Source organism: Coregonus lavaretus (assembly GCF_964263955.1).
Source record: "Coregonus lavaretus genome assembly, chromosome: 16".
Taxonomy (NCBI): domain Eukaryota; kingdom Metazoa; phylum Chordata; class Actinopteri; order Salmoniformes; family Salmonidae; genus Coregonus; species Coregonus lavaretus.
In genome coordinates, this window is record NC_140003.1 from 8,694,951 (window position 1) to 8,716,541 (window position 21,591).

The following is a 21,591-nucleotide window of genomic DNA, read 5'->3' on the forward strand; positions in this document are numbered from 1 at the left end:
GGGAGTCCGGCGTATGCTGTGAGGGATCTGCTGGACTCCAGGTACTGACGGCTCCTTTACCTGGTGGACTGGGAGGGGTATGGCCCTGAGGAGAGGAGCTGGGTTCTGGCTAGGGACGTTCTGGACCCCAACCTAATTCGGGACTTCCACCGTCGCCGCCCTGACAGGCCCGCTCCTCGTCCTCGGGGTCGTCCTCACGGCCGGGGACGTCCTGCGGCGGGAGCCGCACACTGTCACGTCTCCTCCCGTTGCTCCACTCCGGCGCTCTGATTCTACGGTCAACTGAGCCACCGGTCTGAGCACACCACCTCGGCAACACAGGAATGGAAACCCAATGCACCCTAATCAACACCAGCGCACCTGCACCTGCACCTCATCTCATCACCACCACTATATAGCCCTCAACTGTTCAGTCATTGTTATGTGTAATTGTTAGCGTCGTGTCGTTTACTCGCTCCTTGTTATTCTCTTTATCATTGTTAAGTAAACCTTTACCTTGTTGATTCCTGCGTCTGCGTCCTGCCTCTTCGTATCCTTAGTACTCATCACACATCCAGTGAACCAAGCAAGCTATCCACTAACGCTGATGTTTTGTTGGTGCATGCCAACAAAGTTGCAGCAGACACGTGTTAAATATTAATAATTGCTTTATTGTTGTGTATAATAATGTAAAGAGTTATTGTATGCTTCTGTAGGACCAAACAGACACTAGGTCAGCAGGAAGTGAACTAGTAGTATTTACAAAACGTTTCAAGGTCACTATAAACCTAATAAGAGCAGACACAGGTAGGACATGAGGAGGAAGACAAGCCCTCCACCTTTTAATGCAGTTACTTTTCCACAGAGTCACGAGAATTACCTTTCTTTACCAGAACATCACAGAATACGAACAAGAGGAAGGCCTCAAAACACAGCTAGTGAGATCACCGCAAATGACAAGGCCAATCTCACAGAAAGGTCTCTTCTAGCACTCACTGTCTTTGTTGTTCTCATTCTCTGTGCATTTGTTGTGTCTAATATCTCTTTGGGAGAAATAGAGAAGGATGCATTAAGGAAACACACAGGAGACCAGAGACACACAGGCCCAACACCGTTCATTCTCCAATGTCATTCTCATATTAATGTAGGGAAATTCAGTTTTTTACTGTAACTCAGTTTGTGTTATTATACATTTTCAATATTAACAAATGTTTGGCATGACAATAACCAAATGAGTTGGCTATTCAGCACAAACAGATCTGGGACCAGGCTACAAAGCTGTGTATCATTTTGAGATATGCTTCAGAAAACGGCACATAAAAAAAAAAAAATCACTGACCTGTTTCACATCATAGCCCAGAAGAACAAAGTTTAGATCAGGAGAAACTGCAAACTTGGAGGCCTTAAATGTTGCCTGGAAAGAAAGGGAAAATAGTGGAAAGAGAATAACAGATACTGTGACTGTTCACCTGCAGTTACAGTCCATTCAAATTGTTTGTTTTGAAGCATGAAAAAGTAATAAGTGAATACAATTATTTATTGGATTAGCATGAACTACACATGTATTCCAATGCCACAAGAATGGCTTAGTAGTATATTCTCAGACTTATTTTAAAAACATTGTCTCATTCCAGTATACAACATTTGGCAAATAAAACAAGATGGCAAGGTGTCACTGGAGGCAACCACTTGCCAAAGGGAACCTTAAGGAGAGCATGTCTCTCTAATGTGAGTTCTCTGGGAAGAGAGATGGTAAGTACTCTGGTCCTCTGTAGCTCAATTGGTAGAGCATGGCGCATGTAACGCAAGGGTAGTGGGTTCGATCCCCGGGACCACCCATACGTAAAAATGTATGCGCACATGACTATAAGTCGCTTTGGATAAAAGCGTCTGCTAAATGGCATATTATATTATATTTATATTATTATTATATTACTACTCACGAAAGTGGTGTTTTTCAGTAGGAGGTCTGTCTCATTGCTCTGCGTGTTGGTTTTGAACACGTCACCATCCCAGGTCCTGAAAATAATATCCTCATCTGTCAGAGAGAGAGAGGGAGGAAAACAGAGGGAGAGAGAGAGAAAGAGAGGGGGAAGAGGGAGGACCCTGTGAGTGTTGGGGTTAAAGTTTGTAAGGTGAATAATTGAAAGGTTAAAGGTGAAGTCAATGCTGAGACCTAGGGTTATGGTTGCTACTTTCAATCTATATACTTACTTCATTCATTCAACTTGGCCCGCTGCCAGTAAATTAGAGATGTCACAATGAATGGCAAAGCATTCCAGTGCACATACACAATTATAGGAATGGTGCCAAATATGTGTCTTTAAGCGTCTCAGGTATCCTGTAAATGACATCCCATGTGAGACATCCCTTGGGTGAAGCACCAAATGACTTGTCATTGCAATGAGAAATTACTGTCATGAGCCTCTCACTCCACCGGGTTACCACCTTAATTTTCTTCCACTCTGCTCACCACTCTCTCTACTCAGCCTAACTAGCTCCACCTGTCCCTGCTCTGCTCTGCTCTAATTACTCTGCCAGCTGCGCTGCATTACCCACTACCTCTCCCAGTATTTAAGGCCCTGTCTTTCAGCTCTCCGGTGTCAGATCGTCTGCAAAGCTCACACCCGGAACCTGTTTGCTCGCGCTTCTGGCTCACCCTGGTTTTGTGACCCCGGACCTGCCTGAATTTTTGGATACTCTTCTGCCCCAGGAGATCCAGACCTGCTTCTGCCATAACGACTCCTGACTACTCTTCAATCCCGGTAACTCTGACCAGCCTTCTGCCTTGCTACTACGTATTTTGGATTTCCCTTGAACTGTACTGCTGCCTTGTTTCATTCCGCCCTGTTGTGTCTGTGTCTCCCCCCCCTCAGGACTTCTGGACCACCCACCACCGGCTTCATAGGACGCATCGCTGCCACTGGGGGGGGCACAGACCCAGCACATTGGACGGGATCCCTGTTACCCCTGGAGCCTTCATTCACTCCCTACTTCCCTTTTCCCTTAAGTTTTAATAAACTTTCTGGTGTGACGCAATTGTGGTCCTCTGGTCGTCTGTCTGAACCGTGACAGTACGATCTGACCATTATGGACTCAGCGCACACTTTCCCCGACATGGAAACCGATGAGCATGAGCAGCAGTTCCAGCAGCAGCAACAACAACTCGCCATGATCATTCAACTCCTCACCAACCTTACCCCAGCCAGTCTGCCCACCAGCCCTGCCCCCGAGTTACCTGCCCCGGTCATTGCAGCCGCTGCTCCGGAACCCAAGATTGGAAACCCCGAGCGGTTCAACGGCGATTCAACCCAGGTCCGGCCATTCCTGACTAGCTGCCGACTTCAGTTCTCCTTGCAGCCAAGGACCTTCGCCACGGAGGGGGCTAAAGTTGGGTATGCCATCACTCACCTGACGGGCCGAGCTCGACTCTGGGGAACAGCAGAGTTCGAACGTCAAACCCCCGCATGTGCAACCTTCGACCTGTTTGCTGAGGAGATGCTGAAGGTGTTTGACCTGGATTCACCAACCGCAGAGGCGTCTCGTGAACTGTTCAGTATTCAACAAGGCAGCAGTACAGTTCAAGGGAAATCCAAAATACGTAGTAGCAAGGCAGAAGGCTGGTCAGAGTTACCGGGATTGAAGAGTAGTCAGGAGTCGTTATGGCAGAAGCAGGTCTGGATCTCCTGGGGCAGAAGAGTATCCAAAAATTCAGGCAGGTCCGGGGTCACAAAACCAGGGTGAGCCAGAAGCGCGAGCAAACAGGTTCCGGGTGTGAGCTTTGCAGACGATCTGACACCGGAGAGCTGAAAGACAGGGCCTTAAATACTGGGAGAGGTAGTGGGTAATGCAGCGCAGCTGGCAGAGTAATTAGAGCAGAGCAGAGCAGGGACAGGTGGAGCTAGTTAGGCTGAGTAGAGAGAGTGGTGAGCAGAGTGGAAGAAAATTAAGGTGGTAACCCGGTGGAGTGAGAGGCTCATGACAATTACAACTGCACAAAGAGGTCCCCCCCTGAAGAATTGAGACACTCAACATGCACAATAATCTACCGACTCACTTAGAGTATCAGTGACAACTTGGCTCAGTAAGATTACACATCCACAGGAAAAAAAAATGACGGGAGCGTCGGCCAATATCTTTAATCTCTGGCCAATTTTACAATCTGGGGAGTCCAAGATTTCATTAATGCTTTTGACAGCCCAAAATCATTACAAAGCCTTCATCTCATAAACAGTAAATGTCATTGAATTAGTTCTAAGGCGTCAACCTTGGGGCGGTGGGCTATAAAACAGAGATGCCTCAGAATACATTAAAGCACAATGACAGGAAAATAAACATTAAAAAAAAGTGATGGATGGTTGACATGATCAATAGGAGAAAGAGGGTAAAAGAGAAGATGGGACCAGAATGTTATTCAGTTAGAATTTTATATAACACTCCAAGAGTACTTAATAAGAATGTATTTTTTAAAAACTGTCATTGTGATTCATAATTCGTTTGCAGTAAGCAGGTAGCATACTGAATCAACTGTAGCCTACTAAACTGTAAATATTGTGACACACTGTTAGCTTGTAGTCTTGAATCAACCTGTGGTTGGCTGGTATTTATATATTGCATTTGTGCAACATTTGTACTGTACAGATCGTATGCAGACCATATGGAGTGCCCTTTCAATGCAATGTGTTCAATATCATTTTCTTCTGTACATGTTCTACTGGTACTTTTCACCCCAAAAATGTTTGTTGGTATTTCCCTTTGTGACGCAGTTTTAAAAAATACTTTATCAAATTGCTTTGACACTATTCTTGAATTTCTGGATGAAGCTTCCTTTGTCAACACACTGGCAGATGGCAAGTGGAAGTGACGGTTGCCTTGAAGGTACAACACAGTTTCTGAGCAGAGCATACAAAGCTAAAGCACAAACTCGATCTGCCTCTGTGCATTATCACAGGCCTCAATAACATGTGGATTGTCTGACAAATGTTAAAGAAGAGCAGCCATCCACAATGTATTATATCCATAGATGTTTCCAAATTCACATCAGCCTCAACTCGTTCAACTTGTATACCAACAGCCCCTGCCTTTGCTTCCCAATATAAGGAAGGATCTAATGCTTAGTGCACATTGTCACCACAGCGCATTTCAACATTTCTTAAAATTGCAGCTTGAGTAGACCAGCTGGCATCATCCTGATGTAAATGGTGCTATCGCCAGGAAGAATGGCAAGGTTTGTTATCCACGGGGCAGTGAAGTAGGTGTCAGAACAAATACCAGAGCTCATTCCAGTGCCTCCATCAAGCCGGGCACGTTTTTATTTTAGCAGCCACAAAGAGGCGTCTGGAGGTCTACTAATTAACTAACGACATCTGGTCTTGCATTGGTAATTTACATCAATTCCTAGAGTGTTTTTTTTTTTATCCATCTTTTTTCTCTGTCCTTCAAAGTTTCCAGTGCTCAAATAAGTTAAAAGTATTCATCAGGTCATGTTGTCCGATTGTGGGATACTGTTTTGAGGACCGAAGTGTAGACTTGGGTCTATTAATAATGTATGAAATCTGACTAGAACAGATGTTTATCCGCTCTTTTTCTGTGTTTGGAACATTTTAAACTTGTGCAAGACAACTTCTGCATCTGCAAGATGTTTGCTATGTTCAATGTGGTCTGTAGTCTCAAAGTTTACGAACTAAAGCTCAAAGCAATATGCATGGTTGCTGTTTTATACAGGTGTGGTATACCTTAGCTAAAATGGCAGATTTTCTGTTACATCTTTGGCTACTGGCAAAGTCAAACTAGCACTCAAGTCTCGATCAACAATGAAACCGTCATCAACTGTTAAAGAAAACAAAGATAACTTGAAACAAGGTAAAACCAGCAAAGGTTTCACTTTCCAGCAATAACATTGACTCATTTTGTGGCTTTTAACAAAAGAGAGACCTTCTATGCAGGAACACAAACTTTGAAACTGCATCGTGCTTTAGAATATAAGTCTGAATCAGCAAAGTAGGCCTGAGAAATAGCATTATTAAAAGGCCCAGTGCAATCAACAAAATGAGTTTCCTGTTTTATATATATATATATATTTCAACACTATGAGATTGGAATAATACTGTGAAATTGTGAATAATGTTAATGCCCTTTTAGTATAAGAGCTGTTTGACAAGACCACCTGGAATTTTAGCCAGTTTTGGTGGGATGGAGTTTGACTGTTTGGTGACATCACCAGGCGGTAAATTAGTTTATAGACCAATAAGAAAGAGAATTCCAAACCTCACTGCCAATAACAGCTAGTTTTCAGTTTTACCCTCCCACTCAGACAGTCCTAGCAAAATTCTTGCTTGAGAAAAATGAAATTGTTTATTTTTGACAATTTTATTTGAAAACAATCCAATTGGCGACAGATTCATGTGAATATTCAAAAATCTGCATAAAAAAAAAAGGTGCATTCTCCCACAAGTGGTGTGTTTCCTCCAAACTGACTTGTTGTGGATAGAAATCAGTGCGTGATGATGTAGTGCACACACATTTTTCTTTTTCGCTTAAGTTTTCATGTACCGAATAAAAATCTAGAATTTTAAATGTGTTCCAATCGCATTTTCAAATCTAACGATAGTTTTGTCACACTAACTGTTGCGTTAAATAGCAAATGTCTTCGCATGTGCACTCTAGCCAACAGCTCGCAGATACAGTGTGGGTAGGCTGTGCGGTTAGGCTAGTCTACATGAGATTAATATGGATAAGAGCGAGAATGTTTATTTTTCAAACGGCAGTCAAGCATCGATCATCATGTCACCAGAATAAGACCACCAATATTTATTGGAAAGGAGCATCAAGATCACTGTGCACTTTCACCACCCTGTGAAGTTCATCATAACATATTTAATCTGTAGCCTAATAAACTGCATGTGTTTCAGAGTCGTAGTGGGAGGACCACACAGACCATATCATCGCATGACTTCAAGTTTACTTCGATTTGATGGATATTATATCAATATTTGCTCATAAAGGCATTTCCACCGTCATGTCTCGCATAATCAATTTTACCGACACAATCAGATCCCACCATGCCGAACAAACAAATTATTTGTCGGCTTTTATAAAATTGTACCGAAACGTCCTGTTTCCATCACAGCTGCTGTGTGTGTGTGTGTGTTTTATTTTTTTATACGGTATAATTGTTACTCAGAAATGATTTGATATTGAGATAGAAACGGCTGCATTGGACCTTTAAGAATGTCAGTGAAGTAATAGCAGTACTTCAGGGGTTTGCACTCAGGCAGTTGTGAGGAGCGCTCTTTGGAATTGAAGGATGAATAGTGAGGCCCCATCTTTCAGGAGTGGAAAATAGAGCATGACTGCAAGGAGACAGCAGCATGTCCTAGCCTGTCAGAAGACTGAGATGCTGAGTAAAGTGACAAGCTGACAGCACCTATACAGACAAGCCAAACTCAAACTCTTAGACAGGGAGACTCAGAAGGGGAGGAGTGCTTTGTCATGAAAGGGGCTATTTGTGATGCTTTATTCATGAAATTTTGAAAAGACTCTCCTTCAGATAATGTGGATGAAAGAATACAGTGATTTGAGAGTGTTATAAACTGGTCTGACCCCTTCATATCTGCAACACCGCTTCTGACACTATCCACAGCAAGACAGTGCTAAAATACAGTCTTCGCTTCACATACTGTAAACACAAACGAGTGAAAGCAGCAGTGATTTGCAAGCTTGAACATAACGCATGAAATCCCTCTCTGATCTTCCGGATCTTGATTTGTCAATTGTTGCAGATGGTACATCCCATACCGTTCTGGCTCCGGAGTACTGAATGTCTGAGGAGTGAACGATTCATAACCAAGAGTGCTGGTTCCCAACGGAACAAGAATTCCCATAGATTACAGTAATGTATTCTATCATTGTTCACTGCTGGTGGTATGATTAATTTACACTCCACAGGTGGTATTTAAACAGTGATTGTATCAATGTTACCTGATCATGCATCCTCTTTCAAGGCTTGTATTTGCCTTCAAGGCTCTGATAGGGCTTGAAATGAGTTTGTTTCAGTATAATGTTCAAATTTGTGTAATACAGTTTATTTTCTTTCATGTGCTTGCTTATCTGCTGCAGTAGGTTAACTATTTCATGCCCATGTGGAGAAGATTAACCACTCCTGGCCCCTCTGAGTAAAACGTACATTAACACGTTCCTTAACAGCATGAATATTTAATATCAGACAAACAGCAGCAGTGATGGTAGTTTGGTACCTTTAAAGGTATCGGAAAATGCCAGCACAATTAATCCTAATGGCAGAAAAATGTTCCTCAGAGATATACAGTATGTCGTCTCCATTGAAATTCAGATTCTGAATGGTGAACTCTGATGAACAAACACCACCAGAGACAATTGGCAGAAACAAATGTACTTTGTCAGCTCTACACGCATACAAAAATCTTCAAAAGGACACAATTCTTTGAGAGCTTTTGATGCCGGTGCCATTTCTCTTTGAAAGCTTTTTGATGTTTACTTTTGGGCTTTGTAATGTTCTGTGTTGAAAATAAAAAGCAGATGGGTGATGTTTACAAATCTTGATTTAGCAAGAGGCACAAGTCTCCAGCAGACAACATACAGATGCTATGAAATATGATGTGTTCAGTTAATAGAGGAGAATCCAGGGAAGATGGATCTAAATTCGAGGAGCAACAGGTCCCAATAATGGCTGCTCAGCAGTCATAGCGAATGGAAACAAAATACATTTGAAACAGATACAATGTTATTTCAAATATGAGCGACATTAGATATGTAGAGTTATGCATATACTGCCTAAACGTACCATTGATCCACTTAGCATCAGGGTCATGCACCTGGAACTCTCGTTGATAGAGGTCATCCAGTGTCAATTGGGTGCCTAGAGACTTCGCGCCATCATCTGTGAAGAAATGAAACAAAGTCTTCATATTGAAATAGAGACCACTTGTACTCACAATTGACAGTTCGCCTAGGCCCGTCCCAGAATGTTGGGCAACCAATCGCAGCGCTCCAATGGATAGCAACTGTCATCGTTCACGTTTACAGTTGAAGTCAGAAGTTTACATACACCTTAGCCAAATACATTTAAACTCAGTTTCACAATTCCTGACATTTAATCCTAGTAAAAATTCCCTGTCTTAGGTCAGTTAGGATCACCACTTTATTTTAAGAATGTGAAACGTCAAAATATTAGTAGAGAGAATGATTTATTTCAGCTTTTTTTATTTCATCACATTCCCAGTGGGTCAGAAGTTTATATACACTCAATTAGTATTTGGTAGCATTGCCTTTAAATTGTTTAACTTGGGTCAAACGTTTCGAGTAGCCTTCCACAAGCTTCCCACAATAAGTTGGGTGAGTTTTGACCCATTCCTCCTGACAGAGCTGGTGTACCTGAGTCAGGTTTGTAGGCCTCCTTGCTCGCACACACTTTTTCTCATGATAACATGTAGACCACACTATCTAGCAAGAGAGTTTTCATCTATATTATTCGTAGCCATCTATTTACCACCACAAACCGATGCTGGCACTAAGACCACACTCAACGAGCCATAAGCAAACAAAAAAATCAGTTTTACCTAATTTCTACCAGCATGTCACATGTGTAACCAGAGAAAAAACAACTATATACCACCTTTACTCCACACACAGAGGAGCATACAAAGCTCTCCCTCACCCTCCATTTGGCAAATCTGACCATAATTCTATCCTCCTGATTCCTGCGTACAAGCAAAAACTAAAGCAGGAAGTACCAGAGACTCGCTCAATACGGAATGGTCAGATGACGTGGATGCTACGCTACAGGAATGTTTTGCTAGCACAGACTGCAATATGTTCCGGGATTCATCCAATGGCATTGAGGAGTATACCACCTCAGTCACCGGCTTCATCAATAAGTGCATCGATGACGTCCTCCCTACAGTGACCGTACGTACCTATCCCAACCCGAAGCCATGGATTACAGGCAACATCCGCACCGAGCTAAAGCTGCCGCTTTCAAGGAGCAGGACACTAATCTGGACACTTATAAGAAATCCCGCTATGCCCTCAGACGAACCATCAAACAGGCAAAGCGTCAATACAGGACTAAGATTGAAACCTACTACACCGGCTCTGACGCTCGTCGGATATGGCAGGGCTTGCAAACTATTACGGACTACAAAGGGAAACCCAGCTGCGAGCTCCCCAGTGACGCGAGCCTACCAGACGAGTAAAATGCCTTTTATTCTCGCTTCGAGGCAAGCAACACTGAAGCACGCATGACCTCCCGAGTGGCGCAGTGGTCTAAGGCACTGCATCGCAGTGCTAGCTGTGCCACTAGAGATCCTGGTTCGAATCCAGGCTCTGTCGTAGCCGGCCGTGACCGGGAGACCCATGGGGTGGCGCACAATTGGACCAGCGTCGTCCAGGGTAGGGGAGGGAATGGCCAGCAGGGATGTAGCTCAGTTGGTAGAGCATGGCGTTTGCAACGCCAGGGTTGTGGGTTCGATTCCCACGGGGGGCCAGTATAAAAAATTATGTATGTAAGTCGCTCTGGATAAGAGCGTCTGCAAAAAAAAAAAGCACCAGCTGTTCCGGATGACTGTGTGATCACGCTCTCCGTAGCGGATTACCAGGACATGTACTCAGAGAATGCGTGGACCAACTGGCAAGTGTCTTCACTGACATTTTCAACCTCTCCCTGACCGATTCAGTAATACATACATGTTTCAAGCAGACCACCATAGTCTCTGTGCGAAGGTAACCTGCCTAAATGACTACCTCCCCGTAGCACTCACGTCGGTAGCCATGCTTTGAAAGGCTGGTCATGGCTCACATTAACACCATCCTCCCGGAAACCCTAGACTTATTCCAATTCGCATACCGCCCGAACAGATCCACAGATGACGCAATCTCAATCCACACTGCCCTTTCCCACCTGGACAAAAGGAAAACCTATTTGAGAATGCTGTTAATTGACTACAGCTCAGCGTTCAACACCATAGTGCCCACAAAGCTCATCACTAAGCTAAGGACCCTGGGACTAAACACCTCGCTCTGCAACTGGATCCTGCACATCCTGACGGGCCGCCCCCAGGTGGTAAGGGTAGGCAACAAACACATCTGCCACACTGATCCTCAACACTGGGGCCCCTCAGGGGTGCGTGCTTAGTCCCCTCCTGTACTCCCTGTTCACTCAAGACTGCGTGGCCAAGCACGACTCCAACACCATCATTAAGTTTGCTGATTACACAACAGTGGTAGGACTGATCAACGATGAGACAGCCTATAGGGAGGTCGTCAGAGACCTGGCAGTGTGGTACCAGGACAACAACTTCTCCCTCAACGCGAGTAAGACAAAGGAGCTGATCGTGGACTACAGGAAAAGGAGGGCTGAACAGGCCCCCATTAACATCGACTGGGCTGTGGTGGAGCGTGTCGAGAGTTTCAAGTTCCTTGGTGCCCACATCACCAACAAACTATCATGGTCCAAACACACCAAGACAGTCGTGAAGAGGGCACGCAACATCTTTTCCCCCTCAGGAGACTGAAAAAATGTGTCATGGGTCCCCAGATCCTCAGAAAGTTCTACAGCTGCACCATCGAGAGCATCCTGACCGGTTGCATCACTGCCTGGTATGGCAAATGCTCGGCATCCGACCATAAGGCGCTACAGTGGGTAGTGCGTACGACCCAGTACATCACTGGGGCCAAGCTTCCTGCCATCCAGGACCTATATACTAGGCGGTGTCAGGGTAAGGCCCAAAAAATTGTCAAAGACTCCAGTCACCCAAGTCATAGACTTCTCTCTGCTACCGCACGGCAAGCGGTACTGGAGCGCCAAGTCTAGGTCCAAAAGGCTCCTTAACAGCTTCTACCCCCAAGCTATAAGACTACTGAAAAATTTATCAAATGGCCACCCGGACTATTTACATTGACCCCCCCCCCCCCCCCGCCCCTTGTTTTTACACTGCTGCTACTCACTGTTTATCTATGCATAGTCACTTTACCCCTACCTACATGTACAAATTACCTCGACTAACCTGTACCCCCGCACATTGACTCGGTACCCTCCGTATATAGCCTCGTTATTGTGTTACTTTTTATATAATTTAGTAAATATTTTCTTAACTCTATTTCTTGAACTGCATTGTTGGTTAAGGGTTTGTAAGTAAGCATTTCACGGTAAGGTCTACACCTGTTGTATTTGGCGCATGTGACAAATACAATTTGATTTTGATTATGAAAGGATATCGCCAGTGGTTGTATGGGGTATTGGGCTTCAAGGGAAAATGTTGTCTGAGGTTGCAACAGTAACCAAGGGGGGCGTGGCTTAGCGAAGGATTAATTTGCTTAGTAAAACGGCCCTAAAAGTCTTCAAGTGGATCAAACTGCAACAATTATCAGTAAGGACTTCGATAAATCCCAGGGTTGTCTATGCTCCGCATGGTGAATAAAAACCTCAAGGCAAGTCCTTTATCTGAATAATCTATTAAATGTACCATTTAAATTGCCTAATGAATGGAGAGGACAGACCGGGGCAGACAGCTTGACCTTAAGTCCAGGAGCAACAATCAGAAATGTTGATAATAATTATTTCATTACATGTGCAAAGAATTACATAAAGCATTCAAATATTTTAATTTGTCCATGAACTAACTGCAGTGCTCCCCAAAACTGCAATCTCATGTTGGTACTCCGTATTCATGTAGAATTACTCTGAAAACAAGTTTTTAATCACACTGAGACCAAGGCCTCTTTTACAAGGGAGCCCTGCACACAATCATACAAATTCACAATATTTATAGTTCCAATGCAATAAAAACATACAACATTTAATAGCAATTTAAGAAAAGTAACTTACAAAGCATGATCATGAAAAACAAACACATTCCTAAAAAGTAATCAGCCATCTGAACTGTCCTAGCGGCACCAAAACCTCCAACTTTAAAGAGTTCTGGAGATCATTCCACAAGTAAGGTGCAAAAAAACTGAACACAGATCTATCTAACTTAGTGGAGACCGAAGGGATCTCCAGAGTTAACCATCCCTGTGATCGGGACTGGTGACTTGTATGTCTGTAATTTAACAATGAAGTACGGTATGGCAGAAGTTTGCACAATTGGGCTTTATAATAAAAAAGAGAGCAGTGCAATGACTTAAGAGAGGGCGAGCCTACTTTCTGATACAGCATGCAGTGATGTGTACTGAAGCTATAGCCCATAATAAAGCATAGTGAGCTATGATAAACTGGCTCCAATGGCTTCAATATAGGTGCAGCTGCATTCATTAGACAATATGTACTGTAAATATGCATAAATCACCAGATACATTTTTAAGCATTTTGGAAAATAACATATACTTAGTTTTACCTGCATTAAGTACCAATTTCAGTTCAACAAAGGCTTTCTGTATAGCAAAAATGGCAGATTGTAGTTCTGAAAGAGCCTTGTTAACATAAGGGGCAACAGAATACACAACAGTATCGTCCGCATACAAGTGGAAGTTACATTTTCTTGGGCAGCCTTCCAGACCCTAGGGGTAGCGACCGAGATAGTTGTCAAGTTAAATATATGTGTCAATGATTCCACAATTAGGGGAGCAGAAAGCTGCAGCATGAAAGGATCAAGCAAATCACCCCCAGTGGATTTTTTTTTACATTAATCTTAAGCAGCGCATCTAGCACATCGAGTAGAGAGTTGTTGAAATGAAAACAAAGATTCACTATAAGTTGACGAATCTTCCATCCTGCCAACTAGAGGCTGGGAGAGGGAAGAGCAGTCGATTGACTGTCCAGCGTCAATTAAACCACCATTATTTAAAATAAAAGGCCTGCAGAGATAAAATGTTGATTAAAAGCATCACTTCAAACTTTTCTCATTAAAGATGCTAGACCCTGACACAACTTGCTTAGGCAGGGAGGGAGACGAATTTCAGCGCATTAACTGTCTTCCAAACATTTTACGGATCAACAGCAGAATCTGAGATAGAAAGTAGCATGATTTAGCTTTCTTAACTGAGGAGGTGCATCTATTTCTCAATTTCCTGAAAAGCTGCCAATCAGCTACAGAGTCTGTTTTACTAGCCTTGGCCCAGGTATGATTTCTCATCATAACAAGATCTGAAAGTTCTGTAGAGAACCAAGGTAAATCCCTGCAACAGATACATGTATATTTTGGCTTATGGCAACATCCAGGGGCACAACCTTCACTGGGGACGGAAGTCCCCCCCACATTCTGAAATTGCATTTTTGTCCTCCCCATTTTTATCATTGGAATGTGATACAAAACAGGGCGACAGTGTACTTTAGGACCATGCGGACGCCTCCGAGCGGTCGGGTAGGCTGTTTGGAGTGTTTATCTGACTGGATTAAAAAATAATAATGAATAAAGGTTTACTTAACAATGATAAAGAGAATAACAAAGAGTGAGTAAACGACAAGACACTAACAATTACACATAACAATGACTGAACAGTCCAGGGCTATATAGGGGTGGTGATGAGATGATGAGGTGCAGGTGCGCTGGAGGTGATTAGGGTGCGTTGGGTTTCCATTCCTGTGTTGCCGAGGTGGTGTGCTCAGACCGGTGGCTCAGTAGACCGGCGAATCAGAGCGCCGGAGGGGAGCAATGGGAGGAGACGTGACATTGGTATAGGCCCGGAAATGAGAACCCGCTTGTCTGTCTCCTTTAGCCTTTAGTCTATGAGCCCTCAGAAGTCATTTTTAATTGCTACAATTTATGAAGATTTATGTTGTTTGTACCAACAAAAAGCATGAGGTGGCGCACACCCAGAGAAAATGATGTAAATGGTGTAGAGTTGCTGACTAACGATGAATAAACTGTAAGCTAAAAAAACTAAGACAGTTGCACACTCTATGTATAAACTCAGAGTAATTTATTGGGTAAACCACCAACGTTTCGGCATCACTGTGCCTTCTTCAGGGTGATGCATGACTACTGTGTGAACATTCAGGTGATTCTGCATCACAGTAGGGACCTGGTGATCTATGTCACGAACACGGGCTCCAGGGAAGCAGTGCATCTTGCTTCCGGGACCACCACATCCCTAACTATGGACGAGGAGAGGGTCGCTGCGAGCCTGTGGGACGTCGGAGGGCCCCGGTGAAGAGCCATAAAACAGTTAGAGAGCCGCAGGTCTGGACGAGAGGGCAGAGGGAGGATACATTGGAATGTTCCTCCTCTCCTACCTTTTAACTCATTTCCACTTTGCCTCCGATGGTGTAGAGCAAGACACATTAGTCCTCCGATTCTCGTTGGTGGGATGTGTTAATACGGGATATTGGTCCAAAGTAGTATCATCAGTAGCTACTGCAGAGGAGCCTAATCTCGTAGCCCACCCTGGATTATCCCCTTGGTCATTTAGGTTAGCCTGCTAACGTTAGCTCCAGGAGACGGTAAAATTCAGCCAAACACGGTGTGTTAAGAACAGCACTAACACTAGTTCTGAAATAAACAGAAGTTGATTCAATATGTATTCAATTTGATTCACACTTAATAGACAATTAAAACATTTTAATTTGTTTGTTGACAACAATAACACAGAAAAGACAAATTGTAGGCTATAACATGGGGCATACCATTACAGTAACATCTACATAAATACATTAGCTATAGTGTCACAAGTAGGATATTTAATTTATTTTTGTTTGAAATTTAGATCACATGTAGGACTATGTAATTACATTGTAAGGATGCAAGGATGAATATGTATTTAAGCTCTAAATAGTCATCCACCTAAAACAGTAAACATACATTAATAATAACCAATGATAGGTTGCTTCCAAAAGAAACATAAGGTTGTCTCCCACAATGCTTTGGTTCCGACTTCAAGTTGCAGTTGGTGAGGAGCAACTGCAGAAATGTAAATCTACTGCAGTTGAAAGTTCATGACCTTTGATCACATGGTTGTGGTAAAGGTCATGCAGTCGACATGTAGTCACAAGTAGGACACATTGTTTTACCCATAATGCAACACACTTTGAAAGGCGGTGACCAACATTGGTCAAAGTCTTGATAAAAGTTATCCGTTCGAATGCGCCCATTGACTCTGACAATGGTCATCATCCCAGAGTGTTCCCTCACAATTAAATAACCTCCATTTGCTTAATAGAAAGGCAATAGAGTGTGGAACTCTTAACTTACGGTAGATCTCATTAATTTCAACAAGGATTAAATGAAAGGTGTTAGTTAGTCTAAATTCTAAGCTGGTAGCTCTTGATCTGTTTTGTAAAGCTGCATTTATTGAGAATGGTGAGAAGTTAGAACTAAGGTCTTCTTTTGAAATGATTTTGATCCTCTTAATGGTAAAAGCTTTGAAAATATAGCAGGTTTTGAGATTATATGTAAAAGAAAATATCTCCAGGAATTTACTTTTGGAAAGAAGAATGATGGCCAGTCCAATGAGCGACAGTACGACCACGATGACCAGCAGAGAGATGGCGATACCTTTCCAGTTCCTGTCTGGCCCAAAATCTGGCACATCCTACAGAGAGAGAGACAGAGATAGAGAGGGAGGAAGAGAGAGAGAGAAAATGTTAATATTCATAAAGTTTTTGATGAAGATATCAGATATATTTATGATTAGTAGCAAGTTGAAGGTAGAAGTGAAAACAAAAATTAAACATCTCCCAAACGGTCAGTCGGTCCATGATGCCAGAGAGGAAGAGGCGAAGCGAGAGGATTTACTCTGCCAAAAATCAGTCCGTGTGAGATAAGCCCTATTTTTATGGAGGTCTATGAGAGAGTGTCGAATTACGTGAGACTTATTTGATCAAATAGAAGTTTTGCAATGTTTAGGCTGTTATAAATGTACTGATATAAGTGGATGCACATGGCATTCAGGCAACTTTGAGATTACACTGAAAATACATATAAACACAACACGTAAAGTGTTGGTCCCAGTTTGATGACCTGAAATAAAAGATCCCAGAAATGTTCCATACGCACAAAAAGCATATTTCTCGAAACTTTTGTGCACAAATTTGTTTACATCCCTGTTAGTGAGCATTTCTCCTTTGCCAAGATAATCAATCAATTACATTGATTTATAAAGCCCTTTTTACATCAGCAGATGTCACAAAGTGCTTATACAGAAACCCAGCCTAAAAGCCCAAAGAGCATGCAATGCAGATGTAGAAACACGGTGGCTAGGAAAAACTCAGTAGAAAGGCAGGAACCTAAGAAGATACCTAGAGAGGAACCAGGCTCTGAGGGGTGGCCAGTCCTCTTCTGGCTGTGCCAGGTAGAGATTATATGAGTACATGGCCATTAAAGTGTAGGCCATCATTGTAAATAAGAATGTGTTCTTAACTGACTTGCCTAGTTAAATAAAGGTAAAAAATAAAATAAAAAGGCCAAGATGTTCAAACGTTCATAGAAGACCAGCAGGGTTAAATAATAGTCTCAGTACTATGATGGGAGCGTTTCATATACATTATGTGTCTTCAGGAAGGCAGTGAGCTGCTGCGCAACAGCTTTTTCTAAAATGTTTGAGAGGAATGGGAGATTCGATATAGGCCGATAGTTTTTTAAAATTTAGATAGGCACAGACACTGTCTCAAATGGGGAAAGCTGGGCTGACAAAGCTGACTGTGCTAGTGGCAGGCTCCACTAAGCTGGCAGGCTGGCTAACATCCTGCTGCCTGGCCTGCACCCTATCTCATTGTGGAGCTAGAGGAGTTAGAGCCCTGTCTATGTTCATAGAGAAGATTAGAGCACCCCTCCATCTTGGATGGAGTCAGTCACTCCTCAGCAGGCCAGCCTTGGCCCTGTTTGTGGGGGAGTCCCAGAAAGAGGGCCAGTTATCTACAAATTCTATATTTTGGGAACGGCAGAAAACAGTTTTCAACCAGCGATTGAGTTGTGCGAGTCTGCTAGAGCTCATCACTCCCCCTAACTGGGAGGGGGCCAGAGGCAATTTCTCAATGCCAACACATCTTTCTAGCTAAGTTACACCCTGAGGTTATGTTGCTCTTGGTGACCTCCGACTGTTTCATTCTAACATCGTTAGTGCCGACGTGGATAACAATATCCCTATACCATCTACACTTGCCAGTTTTAGCCTCAGTCAGCACCATCTTCAGATTAGCCTTTATGTCGGTAGCCCTGCCCCCTGGTAAACAATGTATGATCGCTGGATGATTATTTTTAAGTCTAATATTGCGGGTATTGAAATCGGCAATAACTAGGGTTTTCAATTTGTCCAAGCTAATGGTGGGAGGCTTCGATGGCTCAGACGGGTGGAGGAGAGACCTGAGAAGGCTCGGGCTCTGACTCTGACTCGTTACTTCGTTGGGAAAACCTGGTTGAAAGTTTCTATCGGCTGAATGACCAACACCGGTTGAGCATGCAGACAGCATTTCTTTCCAGAAGCCAATCGAAAATTGTCCAGCTGCGGGGACTGTGCAGGGGGATTAACACTACTACCTGTATTGACTGGTGGCACAGACGCTGTATCCTTTCCTACACATACATTTCCCTTGCCTAACGATTGCGTCTGAAGCCGAGCTTGCACCTCGGCTATCCTCACCATAAGGCAATAGTTCTCCTGTATATTATGAGTACAGCGACTGCAATAACAAGGCATAATGTTACTTCGCTTTTTCGGCCGGAGGAGGTCCTGCAGATCTATGTGCAGATAAAGTTCAAAAAGTTGAATTAAAAAAGTTGTATGAGGACAAAAATAAGATGTTGGTAAACTTGTTAAATACAGAGTTTGATTAAATAGTTATTAGGAGTAAAAATTGAAAAAGGTTGGCAGGTAGCCAAGTAGCAACAAACAGTACAGCAGTACAGAGACAAGGCGGAAGTGCGTTGCGTCACCAGTCACATGATGAACAGAGGGAGAGCAGATCGTGGCCAATCCTGTGAGTATGGGAGTTAGACCTGAGTCCATCCACCTGACAGGTGTGGCATATCAAGAAGCTGATGGAACAGTATGATCATTAAACATGTGCACCTTGTGCTGGGGACAATAAAGGGCCACTCTAAAATGTGCAATTTTGTCACACAACACAATGCCACAGATGTCCAGACACCTGCCTTCAATCATTGAGGACATCTGTGGTCACTTGGCTATCTTGTCAATATAAGAGACAATCTTTGATGACGTAAAATAGTACAGCCCCCTAGGCAGGGTGACAGAGCACAGGTTGGATAACCCCCAATGTCGTTTTCCAGATGGAAGTTTAGAAAATATTGCAAGTACAGTGCATTCGGAAAGTATACAGACCCCTTCAATTTTTCCACATTTTGTTACGTTACAGCCTTATTCTAAAATGGATTGAATAAAACATGGTCGTCATCAATCTACACACAATACCCGATGATGACAAAGCGAAAACAGGTTTTTAGAAATGTTTGCACATTTATGAAAATAAAAAACAGAAATACCTTATTTACATTAGTATTCAGACCCTTTGCTATGAGACTCGATATTGAGCTCAGGTGCATCCTGTTTCCAATGATCATCCTTGAGATGTTTCTACAACTTGATTGGAGTCCACCTGTGGTAAATTCAATTGATTGGACATGATTTGAAAAGGCACACACCTGTCTATTTAAAGGTCCAACAGTTGACAGGGCATGTCAGAGCAAAAACTAAGCAATGAAGTCGAAGGAATTGTCCGTAAAGCTCCCAGACAGGATTGTGTCGAGGCACAGATCTGGGGAAGGGTACCAAAACATTTCTGCAGCACTGAAGGTCCCCAAGAACACAGTGGTCTCCATCATTCTTAAATGGAAGAAGTTTGGAACCACCAAGACTCTTTCTAGAGCTGGACGCCCAGCCAAACTGAGAAATCGGGGGAGAAGAACCTTGGTCAGGGAGGTGACCAAGAATACGATGGTCACTCTGAGAGAGCTCCAGAGTTCCTCTGTGGAGATGCGAGAACCTTCCAGAAGGACAACCATCTCTGCAGCACTCCACCAATCAGGACTTTATGGTATAGTGGCCAGACGGAAGACACTCCGGTTTGGAGTTTGCCAAAAGGCACCAAAAGTACTCTCAGACCATGAGAAACAAGATTCTCTGGTCTGATGAAACCAATATTGAACTATTTGGCCTGAATGCCAAGCATCACGTCTGGAGGAATCCTGGCACCATCCCTACAGTGAAGCATGGTGGTGGCAGCATCATGCTGTGGGGATGTTTTGCAGCGGCAGGGACTGGGAGACTAGTCAGGATCGAGGGAAAGATGAACGGAGAGATCCTTGATGAAAACCTGCTCCAGAGTGCTCAGGACCTCAGACTGGGCGACGGTTCACCTTCCTACAGGACAACAACCCTAAGCACACAGCCAAGACAACGCAGGAGTGGCTTCGGGAAAAGTTTCTGATTGTCCTTGAGTATCCCAGCCAGAGCCCGGACTTGAACCCGATCAAACATCTCTGGAGGGACCTGAAAATAGCTGTGCAGCGACACTCCCCATCCAATCTGACAGAGCTTGAGAGGATCGGCAGAGACGAATGGGAGAAACTCCCTAAATACAGGTAAGCCAAGCTTGTAGCGTCATACCCAAGAAGACTCAAGGCTGTAATCGCTGCCAAAGGTGCTTCAACAAAGTACTCAGTAAAGGGTCTGAATACTTACAGTTGAAGTCGGAAGTGTACATACACTTAGGTTGGAGTCATTTAAACACGTTTTTCAACCACTCCACAAATGTCTTGTTAACAAACTATAGTTTTGGCAAGTCGGTTAGGACATCTACTTTGTGCATGAAACAAGTAATTTTTCCGACAATTGTTTACAGACAGATTATTTCACTTATAATTCACTGTATCACAATTCCAGTGGGTCAGAAGTTTACATACACTAAGTCGACTGTTGCTTTAAACAGCTTGGAAAATTCCAGAAAATGATGTCATGGCTTTAGAAGCTTCTGATAGGCTAATTGACATAATTTGAGTCAATTGGAGGTGTACCTGTGGATGTATTTCAAGGCCTACCTTCAAACTCAGTGCCTCTTTGCTTGACATCATGGGAAAAAAATATAAAAATCAGCCAAGACCTAAAACAAAAAGTCTGGTTCATCCTTTGGAGCATTTTCCAAATGCATGAAGGTACCACGTTCATCTGTGCAAACAATAGTACGCAAGTATAAACACCATGGGTCCACACAGCCGTCATACCGCTCAGGAAGGAGACGCGTTCTGTCTCCTAGAGAAAAACGTACTTTTGTGCGAAAAGTGAAAATCAATCCCAGAACAACAGCAAAGGACCTTGTGAAGATGCTGGAGGAAACAGGTACAAAAGTATCTATATCCACAGTAAAACGAGTCCTATATCGACATAACCTGAAAGGCCGCTCAGCAAGGAAGAAGCCGCTGCTCCAAAACCGCCATAAAAAAGACAGACTACGGTTTCCAACTGCACATGGGGACAAAGATCGTACGTTTTGGAGAAATGTCCTCTGGTCTGATGAAACAAAAATAGAACTGTGTGGCCATAATGACCATCGTTATGTTTGGAGGAAAAAGGGTGTCGCTTGCAAGCCGAAGAACACCATCCCAACCGTGAAGCACGGGGGTGGCAGCATCATGCTGTGGGGGTGCTTTGCTGCAGTAGGTACTGGTGCACATCACAAAATAGATG

The 21,591-nt window shown here is 43.4% G+C and overlaps 1 protein-coding gene across 1 annotated transcript in view; it reads right to left on the reverse strand.

Moving 5' to 3' along the window:
* Positions 1 to 21,591, reverse strand: part of LOC311143394 (inactive dipeptidyl peptidase 10-like) — a gene marked incomplete at both ends in the record, with an annotated part of 262,413 nt that overhangs the window by 56,224 nt on the left and 184,598 nt on the right. Inside the window, 4 exons of the mRNA XM_084179228.1 lie at positions 1,319 to 1,393; positions 1,923 to 2,017; positions 8,801 to 8,896; positions 16,371 to 16,482. Of these exons, the coding sequence (XP_084035354.1) occupies positions 1,319 to 1,393; positions 1,923 to 2,017; positions 8,801 to 8,896; positions 16,371 to 16,482 (378 nt within the window). The remainder of the gene's footprint in view (positions 1 to 1,318; positions 1,394 to 1,922; positions 2,018 to 8,800; positions 8,897 to 16,370; positions 16,483 to 21,591) is intronic.